The sequence below is a fragment of the Catharus ustulatus genome, chromosome 25 (assembly GCF_009819885.2).
Source record: "Catharus ustulatus isolate bCatUst1 chromosome 25, bCatUst1.pri.v2, whole genome shotgun sequence".
Classification (NCBI taxonomy): Eukaryota; Metazoa; Chordata; class Aves; order Passeriformes; family Turdidae; genus Catharus; species Catharus ustulatus.
Window position 1 is genome coordinate 2,226,834 of NC_046245.1, and position 14,107 is coordinate 2,240,940.

A 14,107-nucleotide genomic window follows, 5' to 3' on the forward strand; every position below is an offset into this window, starting at 1 on the left:
ATTTCTGTGATTGTGTGACTGTGATTTCTGGGATTGTGTGATTTCTGGGATTCTGTGACTCTGTGACTGTGTGATTTCTGGGATTGTGTGGCTCTGTGATTTCTGTGATTTCTGTGACACTGGAACTCTGTGACACTGTGATTTGTGTGACTGTGATTTCTGAGATTTTGTGACTGATTCCCATGACTCTGTGACTCCCAGATAATCCAGAGGCTGACGTGGGTCAGCCCCCCAGCCATCAGCAGTGACTGGAAGAGGAAGGTGGCCCAGGACGCCATCGAGAGCCTCAGCGCCTCCAAACTGGCCAAGAGCATCTGCAGCCAGTTCCGCACGCGCCTCAACAGCTCCCACGAGGCCTTCGCCGCCTCCCTGCGCCAGGTCAGGGCAGCTGGGCTGGGAGGGGGCTGAGAGGGGGGATCTGAGCTGGAGACCAGCAAAGACTGCTCAGGGGTCATGGATTTGGGGATGGGGAGGGGGGATCTGAGCTGGAGACAGCAAAAACTGCTCAGGGGTTCTGGGTTTGGGGATGGGGAGGGGGGATCTGAGCTGGAGACCAGCAAAAATGCTCAGGGGTTCTGGATTTGGGGATGGGGCGGGGGAGTTTGAGCTGGAGACCAGCAAAATCTGCTCAGGGGTTCTGGATTTGGGGATGGGGAGGGGGGGATCTGAGCTGGAGACCAGCAGAAACTGCTCAGGAGTTACGGATTTGGGGATGGGGAGGGGGGATCTGAACTGGAGATCACCAAAAACTGGCTAGGGGTTCTGGTTTTGGGGATGGGAATGGGGGATTTTAACTCAAAACTGCTCAGGGGTCCTGGGTTTGGGGATGGGGAGGGGGGATCTGAGCTGGAGACCAGCAAAAACTGCTCAAGGGTTCTGGGTTTGGGGAAGGGGAGGAGGGATCTGAGCTGGAGACCAGCAAAGACTGCTCAGGGGTCCTGGGTTTGGGGATGGGGAGGGGGGATTTTAACTCAAACCCAGCAAAAGCTACTCAGCAGCCCTGGATTTGGGGATGGGGAGGGGAGATTTGAGCTGGAAACCACCAAAAACTGGCCAGGGGTCCTGGATTTGGGGATGGGGAGGGGGAATCTGAACTGGAGACAGCAAAATCTGCTCAGGGGATCTGGGTTTGGGGATGGGAATGGGAGATTTTAACTGAATCTCAGCAAAAACTGTCCAGGAGTTGTGGATTTGGGGATGGGAATGTGGGATTTTAACTCAAAACCACCAAACACTGCCCAGGAGCTCTAAGCTGGGAATGTGGGATTTGAACTCAAACCCAGCCAGGTTTGTAAAGACCCTGAAACCTCTCTGAAGTTGAGCTGAATGTTTTTAAAATGTATAAAACATCCATAAACAATTTATTCAATTTGTTCAATGTATGAAACACTGATGAGCATTAATGTCTGTGTATGGTATATATGTAATATGCAAATATTGCATATAAAAATTAAATTTATATAAAATATCTAAGAACATAGAGAAGCATTAATTCTGTTTATGGATGTTTTATACATTTAACAAATTGTTAAGGATGTTTTATGTAAAGATACAGAAAGATATATGTGCAAATATATATTATACATAGATATATATGTACATGTATATTATAAAAAATAGATATGCAATATATATATTATATATAGGGTATACAGCCATATATTTTATATATTATATATATATTTTATATCTATATATTTATATATTTTATATGTATTTTAGATATATGCTTAGTATATATGAATGTGTATCTATTATACATAGTTTTATTATTTTTATCTATTATGTATAGATAAATATGCATATATTATATATATACATGTGTATTATGTATATGTAATATATATGCAATATGTATATACACTTTTATTTATGTATATATACACATATATATTTATATGTATATTTATGTGTACAATAAATATATGATATATATTATATATACACACATGTATTTATATATACACATATATATTTATATATATTTATATATACAATAAATATATTCTATATATATACTGTATATATACATGTATTTATATGTACACATTTATATTTATATGTATTTATATATGCAATAAATATATGCAATATATATAATATATACACATATATATTTATGTATATATGCACATATATATTTTTATATGCATTTATATATGCAGTAAATATATGCAGTCTATATATACACATCTATGCATTTATATTTTTTTGTATACACAATATATATATGTATATATACACAAGATATATTTTTATATCTCCAGATCTCTCTAATGTTCCTGAAATGTCAGAACATTTAGAGCTGTCGGTGTGTGAGCCATGAGCACTGATGGTGTCCCTGTCCTTGTCCTTGTCCCTGTGCCTGTCCTTGTCCCTGTACTGTCCCTGTGCCTGTCTCTGTGCTGTCCCTGTCCTTGTCCCTGTGCCTGTGCTGTCACTGTCCTTGTCCCTGTGCTGTCCTTGTCCCTGTCCCTGTGCTGTCCTTGTCCCTGTCCCTGTGCCTGTGCTGTCACTGTCCTTGTCCCTGTGCTGTCCTTGTCCCTGTCCCTGTGCTGTCCTTGTCCCTGTCCCTGTGCTGTCCTTGTCCCTGTCCCTGTGCCTGTCCCTGTCCTTGTCCCTGTGCCTATCCCCGTGCTGTCCTTGTCCCTGTGCTGTCCATGTCCTTGTCCCTGTCCTTGTCCTTCTCCCTGTCCCTATGCTGTCCCTGTCCCCTACTGTCCCTGTCCCTTTCCCTGTTCCCGTGCTGTCCCTTTCCCTGTCCCTGTCCCCACAGCTCGAGGACGGTCACTCGGGCCGGCTGGAGCGGACGGAGGATCTGTGGCTGAAGGTGCGGAAGGAGCACGCGCCGCGGCTGGCCCGGCTGTCCCTGGAGAGCAGGTCCCTGCAGGATGTGCTGCTGCACGGTGAGGGGCTGGGAGTGGGGTCCTGGATGGTGAGGGGCTGGGGAATAATGGAATCCTGCTCTGAGAGGGGCTGGGAGTGGGGTCCTGCTCTGGGAATGGGGAGGGGGGTCCTGCTCTGAGGGTGGGTTTGGGGTTTTCCTGCCTGTTCCAGCCAGGGCTCACCTGGCATCTGTGACTGCCTGGGCTGGGAATGTGCAAGGGGCAAAAAAACATGGATTGGGGGTGATTGGTTCCAGGGATGTGTGCCTTGGCTTGGGGCTGATTTTAGGGATCTGTGCCTTGGATTCAGGGTGATTTTAGGGACCTGTGTCTTGGATTGGGGGTGATTGATTGATTGATTGATTGATTGATTCCATGGATCTGTGCCTGGGATTGGGCATGATTCCATGGATCTGTGCCTTGGATTGGGGGTGATGGATTCCAGGGATCTGTGCCTTGGATTGGGGCTGATTGATTCCAGGGATTTGTGCCTTGGATTAGGGGTGATTGATTCCATGGATCTGTGCCTTGGACTGGGGCTGATCCCAGGGGTCTGTGCCTTGGATTATGGCTCATTGATTCCAGGGATTTGTGCCTTGATTTGGGGGCTGATTTGTGCCTGGGATTTGGATTGTTTCCAGGGATCTGTGCTTTGGACTGGGGGCTGATTAATTCCAGGGGTCTGTGCCTTGGATTGGGGCTGATTTTAGGGATTTGTGCCTTGGACTGGGGACTGATTGATTCCAGGGATGTGTGCCTTGGATTTGGGCTGATTTTTGGGATTTGTGACTTGAATGGGGGTGATTTTAGGGATCTGTGTCTTGGATGGGGAGTGATTGATCCTAGGGACCTGTGCCTTGGGCTGGGGGTGATCCCAGGGACCTGTGCCTTGGATTGGAGCTGATTTTAGGGATCTGTGCCTTGGGTTGAGGGTGATTGATTCCATGGAACTGTGCCTTGGATTTGGGGTGATCCCAGGGATCTGTGTCTTGGGTTTGGGCTGATCCCAGGGATGTGTGCCTTGGATTCAGGGTGATTTTAGGGATTTGTGCCTCAGATTGGAGCTGATCCCAGTGCTCTGTGCCCTGCAGGGAAGCCCAGGCTGGGCAGGGAGCTGGGCAGAGGCCAGTATGGCGTTGTGTACCTGTGTGACACCTGGGGGGGACACTTCCCCTGCGCCCTCAAATCCGTTGTCCCTCCGGATGAGAAGCACTGGAACGACCTGGCACTGGAATTTCACTACATGAGGTCTGTACCTGAGTGCTCCCCCCATTCCACAGGGATCTGAATGATTTCCCAGCATTATTCAGGCTGGAAATGCCCCCCAGGCTGGGGCTGGTGTCCCCTTTGTCACCCAGCCCAGAGCTCTGAGCCAGCTTTGCTGCAGTTCCACTCTGGAATGTGGGATTGGAGCTCCTGGAATGCCCCAATTCCCAACCTTGGCAGGAATTCACCCTCATTTCACCCTCAAAAAATATTTGTGAATAAAGATGGGCACAGCACTTCAAAGTTTGAGTGGCAAAACCTCTATTTTAATATAGTTTATATAGTTCTTAAAGCCTTTTTTAAAACTTTAATTGGTTAGTAATTTTCTTACTACTTAATTTCTTGGCTAGAAGGTGTTTGTGTTAAGATACTCTTTTCATATTTGTGTTTTTTTACAGATTCTCATGGGATAGACTTTTCCATAGGTGCAGCTTGTTTTTCTTAGTAAGAATAGATTGTTATGTAAATTGATTTTATTTTCATGGGAACTTGACATGACTGCACTTAGCTGAAGTAACAGGTTCTAGAAATGATTTTATAAAGCTTTTATTTTAAAAGTTTTTTACTTTCATGCTCCTTCCTGCCTTAATCAGCTCCTGTGCTGTCCAAATTCAGAGTAAATCCCAATTTAGAGACCAGAATAACCAGCAATTCTCCTTTCCTGACTGAATCCTCCCTCTTTCCCCACTCCTGCTGAATCCCCAAAAAATCCAGGGCTGGCTGTGCAGTGCAGGGAGCAGCTGGTTTGCAGTAAACAGCTGCAGGCACAGCCAGCTGACAGAAGAATGAGCTTTTTTGTGGCTCTAACCTTTAAAAAGGCTTTTATTTGGTGAGTTTAATTGGCTCAGACAGCTGAGAATTGTGCTGCTCTGAGCTGTGCTGGGAATTTTTGCTCCATCTGCAGCTCTGGGATTTCTTCCTTTGGACTGGACTGGAGGAGAGGGACAAAAATTACCCAAAATTTTTGTGTTGAACCCTCTGAAGGGACTCAGGGGTCAAAAATGATCCCAAATTTTTTGTGCTGAACCTTCTGCAGGTCCCTGAAGGGACTCAGGGACCAAAAATGAGCCCAAATTTTTTGTGCTGAACCCTCTGAAGGGACTCAGGGATGGAAATGGTCCCAAATTTTCTGCACTGAACTTTCTTTAGGGACTCTGGAGCTTCTTCCCTTGGCCTGGGCTGGAGGAGAGGGACAAAAATGACCCCAAATTTTTGTGTTGTACCTTCTGAAGAGACTCTGGGGTTTCTTCCCTTGGCCTGGGCTGTAGGACAGGACCAAAAATGACCCCAAATTCTGTGCTGAACCCTGTGCAGAGACTTTGGGGCTTCTTCCTTTGGCCTGGGCTGGAGGAGAGGGACAAAAATGACCCCAAAATTTTTGTGCTGAATCCTCTGCAGAGACTCTGGGGCTTTGTCCCTTTGCCTGGGCTGGAGGAGAGGGACAAAAATGACCCCAAATTTTTGTGCTGAACCTTCTGCAGGTCCCTGAAGGGTTTCTGGGGCTAAAAATGTCCCCAGTTTTTTGTGCTGAGTCTTCTTTGGGGACTCTGGGGCTTCTTCCCTTGGCCTGGGCTGGAAGAGAGGGACAAAATTGACCCAAAATTTTTGTGCTGAATCCTGTGCAGAAACTCTGGAGCTTCTTCCCTTGGCCTGGGCTGTAGGACAGGACCAAAAATGACCCAAATTTTTGTGCTGTACCTTCTTTAGGGACTCTGTGACTTCTTCCCTTTGCCTAGGCTGGAGGACAGGGACAAAAATGACGCCAAATTTTTGTGCTGAACCCTCTGCAGAGACTCTGAGGCTTTGTCCCTTTGCCTGGCCTGGAAGACAGGACCAAAAATGACCCAGTTTTTGTGCTGAACCCTGTGCAGGTCCCTGCAGGGACTCAGGAGCCAAAAATGACCAAAATTTTTTGTACTGAACCTTCTGTAGAGACACTGGGGTTTCTTCCCTTGGCCTGGGCTGGAAGAGAGGGACAAAATTGACTGAAAATTTTTGTGCTGAACCCTGTGCAGAAACTCTGGAGCTTTGTCCCTTTGCCTGGGCTGGAGGAGAGGGACAAAAATGACCCCAAATTTTTGTGCTGTACTTTCTCAAGAGTCTCTGGGGTTTCTTCCCTTGATCTGGGCTGGAGGACAGGACCAAAAATGACGCCAAATTTTTGTGCTGAGCCCTCTGCAGAGACTCTGGGGCTTCTTCCCTTGGCCTGGGCTGTAGGACAGGACCAAAAATGACCCAAATTTTTGTGCTGAACCCTTGCAGGTCCCTGCAGTCCCACGAGAGGCTGGTGCACCTGCACGGCTCCGTGATCGATTACGGCTACGGGGGAGGCTCCAGCATCGCTGTGCTGCTCATCATGGAGAGGCTGCACAGAGACCTCTACACGGGGCTCAAGGTACCAAACTGCCTTCTGAAATATTGATTTTGTGTTTATTTTATCCATGGAGGTGCTGGGAACAGAGCTTGGAGCAGCCTGGTTTAGTGGGAAGGTTTAAGCTCCTTTCCAACACAAAGCGGTGATTCTCTAATTTGAAAATTCCAATTAATACATAAAACCAAGCTGGAATTTCTGAATTTTCAGGGTTTGGTAAAGAAGAACAGGCCAAAGCAACTTTTATGTGTTTTTCCCCTCAGACTAAACCTGGTTTAGTGGGAAGTGTCCTTGCCTATGGGATGTTCTAATCTCCCTCCCAACCCAAACCTGTGATTCTCTAATATAAAAAATCCCCATTAATCTGTAAAACAAAGCTGGAATTTCTCAAATTTCAGCATTTAGATAAAGAAGAGAAGGCCAAAGCAACTTTTAGGCATGAAATCTGTATTTTTCTCCTCAGACTAAACCTGGTTTAGTGAGAAGTGTCCCTGCCCATGGGATGTTTTAATCTCCCAACTCAAAGCTGATTCTCTAATTTAAAAACTCCCCATTAATCCATAAAACAAAGCTGAAATCACTCAATTTTCAGAGTTTTGATAAAGAAGAGCAGCCCAAAGTTACTTTTAGGCATGAAATCTGTGTTTTCCCCCTCAGACTAACCCTGGTTTAGTGGGAAGTATCCCTGCCTATGGGGTGAGCTTTAATCTCCCTTCTAACCCAAACCTGTGATTCTCTAATATAAAAAATCCCCATTAATCTGTAAAACGAAGCTGGAATTTCTCAAATTTCAGCATTTTGATAATAAAGAGCAGGCCAAAGTAAGTTTTAGGAATAAAATCAATGTTTTTCCCCTCAGACTAAACCTGGTTTAGTGGGAAGTGTCCCTGCCTATGGGATGAGTTTTAATCTCCTAACTCAAAACTGATTCTCTAATTTAAAAACTCCCCATTAATCCATAAAACAAAGCTGAAATCACTCAATTTTCAGTGTCTTGATAAAGCAGAGCAGCCCAAAGTTACTTTTAGGAATAAAATGTGTGTTTTTGCCCCCAGGCTGGGCTGGAATTGGAGCCACGGTTGCAGATTGCCCTGGATGTGGTGGAAGGGATCCGGTACCTGCACAGCCAGGGCTTGGTGCACAGGGATATCAAACTCAAAAACGTCCTGGTAAGGAAAATCCCTGCCTCTGCCTCATCCCTGAGCCTTTGCAGTGGGAAAAAAAAAAAGAAGTTTGAAGTGAAGGAATAACTTTCTCCACATGGGATAATTGAGGCTGGTGTCAACCACAGGGAGGTTTTGCTGCTTCCTTTCCTGGCTGGAAGCCTGAGGCAAAGGGAGCAGGGAATGATTCCTTTGGAGTGCAGACAGCTTAATCCATGAGCAGCATTTCCAGTTCTGCTTCCCTGAAATCCCAGCCACAACCACAGGGAAAGGCCCAGGAGCAGCAGGAAATCAGAGAAAACCAGTTAAAACCAGTTAAAACCAGTTAAAACCATCTGCTCGGCCCTCCCAGTGTGAATCAACATCAAAAATCAATATTTTATGGCAGAGATGAGCTTCTCACCTGCCTGCCTGTGGTTTTTTTCCCCCCCAGCTGGACAAAAAGAATCGGGCCAAGATCACAGATTTGGGTTTCTGCAAACCCGAGGCGATGATGTCCGGCAGCATCGTGGGCACCCCCATCCACATGGCTCCTGAGCTGTTCACAGGTGGGAGCACCTGAACCCTCTGAGCTGAACCCCTTGAGCCTCCTTAACCCCCTGAACTGAACCCCCTGAGCCTCCTGAGCCTCCTTAACCCCCTGAACCCCCTGAACTGAGCCTGCTGAGCCCCCTGAACTGAACCCCCTGAGCCTCCTGAACCCCCTGAGCTCCCTGAACTGAACCCCCTGAACCACCTGAATCCAACCCCCTGAGCCCCCTGAACCCCCTGAACCACCTAAGCCTCCTGAGCCTCCTGAACTGAGCCTCCTCTCCTGAGCCCCCTGAACCCAACCCCCTGAGCCCCCTGAACTGAACCCCCTGAGCCCCTTGAACCACCTGAACCACCTGAACCCAACCCCCTGAGCCTCCTGAGTCCCCTGAATCCCCCTGAACCCACCTGAACCCCCTGAACCACCTGAATCCAACCCCCTGAACTGAGCCCCCTGAGCCTCCTGAACCCCTTAAACCCCCTGAACCCCCTGAACCCCCCTGAGCCTCCTTAACCCCACTGAACTCCCTGAACCCAACCCCCTGAGCCCCTTGAACTCCCTGAGCCCCCTGAACCCCCTGAGCCTCCTGAGCCCCCTGAAGCACCTGAGCCTCCTCAGCCCCTTGAACCCAACCCCCTGAGCCACGTGAACCCAACCCCCTGAGCCTCCTGATCCCCCTGAATCCCCCTGAACCTCCCTAAACCACCTGAACCCAACCCCCTGAACTGAACCCCCTGAACCACTTGAACCACCTGAGCCCCCTGAACCCCCTGAACTGAACCCCCAGAGCCCCCTGAACCCCCCTGTACCCCCTGAACACAACCCCCTGAACCCCCTGAACTGAACCCCCAGAGCCCCCTGAACCACCTGAACCACTTGAACTGAGCCCCCTGAGCCTCCTGAACCCAACCCCCTGAACTGAACCCCCTGAGCCTCCTGAGCCCCCTGGATCCCCTGAACCCAACCCCCTGATCCCACATGTTTTTTTCCAGGGAAATATGACAATTCTGTGGATGTTTATGCCTTTGGGATCCTGTTCTGGTACCTCTGCTCAGGCCATGTGAAGTTACCTGAGGCTTTTGAGAGGTGTGCGAGCAAAGATCACCTGTGGAACAACGTCAGGAGAGGTACCTGGGCTGGGCTCAACCCTGAAAATCCTGAGCTGCTGGGAAAATCCACTTTTATTCTGCTGAAAGATAAAAAAATCCCAGAATCCCTGAAGTTGGAAAAGATTTCTGGGATCATTGAGCCCAAGCTGTGCCCAATCCCCACCCTGAGCACCCAGAGCCACCTCCAGGTGCCACCTCCAGGGATGGGCACCCCAAACCTCCCTGGGCAGCCCCTGCCAACCCTTCCCATGAGCAAATCCCACCCTGAGCTCCCCTGGCCCAGCCTGAGGCCGTTCCCTCTCCTCCTGTCCCTGTTCCCTGGGATGAGATCCCAAATTCCCCCCGGCTGCCCCCTCCTGTCAGGGAGTTGTGCAGAGCCACAAATTCCCCCTGAGCCTCCTTTTCTGCAGCCTGAGCCCCTTCCCCTTCCCCTCAGGATCCTCCAAACCCTTCCCCAGCTCCCTCAGGACTTTCCAAACCCTTCCCAGCTCCCTCAGGACTCTCCAAACCCTTTCCCATCTCCATTCCCTTCCCTGGACTCTCTCCACCCCCAAAATTTCCCTCCAGAACAGGACACAGGGACTGAGGCTCCTCCCCAGGGTGAGGGGACAATCCCTGCCCTGCTCCTGCTGCTCCAGGAGTTTTTGATCCAATCTTTAGAGGGGCATTCCCTGTTGCAACCTGGCCAGGTTCTGCTGGAAGTTGAGCTAAAATTCCCAGGATTAAAGAGGTTTTTGGGATCAGCTCCTTCCCCAGCAGCACAGGGAATGCTTAGCACGCTCAGTCCAGGAAGCAGCACAGCCTTGGGATGAAAATCAACCCCCAGAGCAGCCAGGAGTGATCCCCTGAGGAATGTTTAATCCCTGGCTGTGGGATCTGCACATCCAAATCCTTGAGGATGGGACAGAGCTGGATGTGGAGGGGAAAAAACTGCCTCAAAATATCAACTCCTGATTGCCTGGATTTGGGGAGAGCTGGGATTTGTCCCAGCAAATTCCCTCAAATATCAACCCCTGCTGGTTCCCTGGGTTTGGGGATTTGTCCCAGCTTTGTCAGGAGGTTTGATCCTCTGTGCCTGGAGTTTTCTGGCCGTGGAAATTCCCCCCAGTCACGTGGGAAGGATTATCTGGGATGGGCCAGGCTGTGTCTGTCCCACATTCCCGGGTGGAGCTGGCTCTGAGGGCTCTGGAATGTGCAGCTGGCTGGGGAGATGGGATCCCGACAGGAAAAGGGGTTTTTTAATCCCAAATAATTGCAAAAAGGAGATTCCAGTGGAAGAGAAAAATCCAGGGAGAGCTCAGAGCTCCTTCCAGGGCCTGAAGGGGCTCAAAGAGGATTTTTATATGGAATGGAGGGACAGGACAAGAGCTGATCAAGTAAAAAAGAGAAGGTTTAGATGGGATTTTGGGAAGGAATTCCTGACTGTGAGGGTGGGGAGGGGCAGGGATGGAATTCCCAGAGAATCTGTGGCTTCTCCATCCCTGGAAGTGCCCGAGGCGAGGTTGGATAGTGGATAAACAGGATAAAATATGGATCAAAAATGGATCAAATGGCACCCTGGGATAGTGGGAGGTGTCCCTGCCCATGGGATTGGATGATCCCTTCATCCCAAACCATTCCAGGATTCCCTGTGCTGGTTCAGATGGGATTTTGGGAATAAATCCTTCCCTGGGAGGGTGGGGAGAGGCTGGGATGGAATTCCCAGAGGAGCTGTGGCTGCTCCATCCCTGGGAGTGTCCCAGGGCAGGCTGGACAGTGAATAAAATAAATAAAAAGGATAAAAAGCAGCCTGGGACAGTGGGAGGTGTCCCTGCCCATGGGATTGGATGATCCCTTCCATCCCAAACTATTCCAGGATTCCCTGGGCTGGTTCAGATGGGATTTTGGGAATAAATCCTTCCCTGGGGCTGGGACTGGGGAATGCAGACTGGGGCTGACCCACCCCTGGGAGTGTCCCAGGCCAGGTTGGAGCCTCCTGGGACAGGGAAAGTGTCCCTGCCTGTGGAATGGGATGAGTTTAAATCCCACCCAACCCCCTGCCTCAGTCCATGATTCCATGGGTTTGACCCTCTGGAAGTGCCCTGAGCAATTCCTTGGCAGCACTGCTGGGCTGTGCCCCTTTCCCAGCAGCTCCAGACCCCTTTTCCCCTTTTTCCTAGGATGTGAGCAGCAGGCAGGGCAATCCTGGCATGCCATCCCATGCTATCCCATTATCCCATCCCCATGCACATCCCCGTTATCCCATGGTCCCATTATCCCATGTCATTGTCCCGTTATCCCATCCCTGTCCCATTATCCCATCCCATCCCCATGGTCTCATTATCCCATCCTCATCCCATTATCCCATCCCCATCCCATCTACATCCCTATCCCATGATCCCTATCCCATTATCCCATCCCCATGCACATCCCCATTATCCCATGGTCCCATTATCCCATCCACATCATCCCATTATCCCATCCCATGCACATCCCATGATCCCATCCCCTTCTCCCCATCCCCTTCTCCCCATCCCTTTCCCCTCATCCCCATCCCTATCCCATTATCCCATCCTATTCTGATCCCCTGATCCCATTATCCCATCCCCTTCTCCGAATCCCATCCCATCCCCTGATCCCATTATCCCATCCCCTTCTCCGAATCCCATCCCATCCCCTGATCCCATTATCCCATCCCCTTCTCCCCGTCCCCTTCTCCCCATCCCCTTCCCTTCCCTTCCCTTCCCTTCCCTTCCCTTCCCTTCCCTTCCCTTCCCTTCCCTTCCCTTCCCTTCCCTTCCCTTCCCTTCCCTTCCCTTCCCTTCCCTTCCCTTCCCTTCCCATTATCCCATCCCCTCATCTCCATCCCATCCCATTATCCCATCCCATTGATCCCATGAATCCCATGATCCCATCCCATTATCCCCTTATCCCATCCCATTTCCCCCGCTGTTTTCCAGGGGTGCGGCCGGAGCGCCTGCCCGTGTTTGACGAGGAGTGCTGGCAGCTGATGGAAGCGTGCTGGGACGGGGACTCCTCGCAGCGGCCTCTCCTGGGAATCGTGCAGCCCATGCTGCAGGGAATCATGGACAGGCTCTGCCGGGCCGGCCCCGAGCACCCCGGCAAGGGCCTGGACGATTCCACCTGAGCCGGGATCGGGAATCCGGGCGGGATTCGGCAATTCCAGCCCCGCCTCCGCCGTGGAGCTGCGAGCCAGCCCCGAGGGGACGGGGAGGAGCTCAGAGGGGCTCCGGGGGTGAGAGCTCCAGCCCAATCCCACCCCGGCATCCCTTTGGAATTGTGCTGTCATAGGGTGGAAAATCCCTTTGGAATTGTGCTGTCATAGGGTGGCAAATCCCTTTGGAATTGTGCTGCCACAGGGTGGAAAATCCAAACCCTTCGGACTCACCAATCCCACCCCAAGCTTTGTGAGTGATCTGTGGGATGGGGAAATCCCTTCCCAAAATCTGGGATGGCCACCCTGCTCCTCCCTCAGGCATTGGCACCAATTCCAGGGAGCTCAGAGGGGAAGGATAAGGCACAAAAAACATTAGGATAAGGAAGTGTTGGGAAGCTCCAAGGAGCTGGAAATGTTTACATGGACAGGAGCAAAGCTTCAGTGTTTATTTTTTCTTGGGGGACTTGGAAAACCCCACCTGGATAAGCTATTAATCCCTAATCCCACCTTTTCCTCCTCTTTTCCCCTCTCCTTTGCTTCCTTAAATTCCTTGGAATGGCTGGAGAAACCTTCCCTTGATTCCTCAGTGTAGCAGCACCAAAAAAAAAAGTCCTTAAAATCATTTTTTCCATGGGGAAAGTGCCAAAATTCTTTTTGAATCAGGATTTGTGGCTTGGAATTCATGGAAGTGTCATGGCAGTTTTAAATTGGGCTGAGTCTGCACAGGAATATTTTAAAAAATGAGGTTTTTTTCCAGCTTTTTTTGTTTCAAGTTGGAGGGAAGAAAGATCCTTCCTTCTTCTCCTCACTCTCACTCCAGGGCTGGAATTTGGTTGGAAAGAATTAAAAAAAAATATAAAAGGGGGATATGGGAAGAGGGGGATCATGGGCAAGGTTGTCTTTCCCAAATTCCTGGAAATCCCAGTTTGCTTCCTGCATTTTTGGGGTGGAATTGGGCAGAGCTGGAGCAGAAAAGGCCCCTGGGTGGCTCCATGAGGAACTGGGGAGTTGGGAATTCTCCCTGGAATTCCCAGGGCACGTGGAATTCCTTGGCTGAAATTCCAGCTGCCCCTGGCTGAGGATGGCTTTAGTGGGAATCTTTTCCTTTCTTTGTGCAATAAATGGATTCAGGAGAATTTTATGGAGGAAAAAAAAAAAAAAAAGAAAAAAACCAAAACCAAACAACAAAAATGGCTTTTTTGTGTTCCTTCCCTGCACCTGTGGGGGATGTGCTGGCATTCCCAGCAGGATGGGGATGGATCCAACCTCTCCTGCCATTCCTGAGTGGTTTTTATGGATCCATCCTCTCTCCTGCCATTCCCAGGGTAGTTTCTTTGTAGATCCAACCCCGGTTTTTGCATTCCTGGCTGTCCCATCCCAACCCAGCTGCTCGTGCCAAGAATTCCCATCCCTTTTCCAAAGACAGCATCGAGCCCGGGAGGGGGAAAAAAAACCTCTGAAAGAGTGGGAATGGCCCTGGAAGAGTCTCTGGAAAAGCAGCCTCGGGCTGGCACAGGGAGGAGTGTAAATAATAAACCAAATAAAGCCAAAGCTCTGTGTCTCCGTGTCTGCAATTTATTTATTTATTATATTTTTTAAAATTTCGTATAATTTCATATCATCA

General features: G+C 49.4%; 1 protein-coding gene across 3 annotated transcripts in view; it reads left to right on the forward strand.

Annotated features, from left to right (window-relative positions):
- DSTYK (dual serine/threonine and tyrosine protein kinase) overlaps window positions 1-14,044 on the forward strand; it is a 30,236-nt gene extending 16,192 nt beyond the window's left edge. For all 3 annotated transcript variants that reach the window (XM_033080234.2, XM_033080236.2, XM_033080237.2), the window contains 8 exons: window positions 202-378; window positions 2,777-2,906; window positions 3,977-4,133; window positions 6,414-6,546; window positions 7,578-7,691; window positions 8,119-8,233; window positions 9,210-9,344; window positions 12,266-14,044. In XM_033080234.2, the coding sequence (XP_032936125.1) occupies window positions 202-378; window positions 2,777-2,906; window positions 3,977-4,133; window positions 6,414-6,546; window positions 7,578-7,691; window positions 8,119-8,233; window positions 9,210-9,344; window positions 12,266-12,453 (1,149 nt within the window). In that variant the 3' untranslated portion in view covers window positions 12,454-14,044. The remainder of the gene's footprint in view (window positions 1-201; window positions 379-2,776; window positions 2,907-3,976; window positions 4,134-6,413; window positions 6,547-7,577; window positions 7,692-8,118; window positions 8,234-9,209; window positions 9,345-12,265) is intronic.
- The last annotated feature ends 63 nt before the right edge of the window (window positions 14,045-14,107 follow it).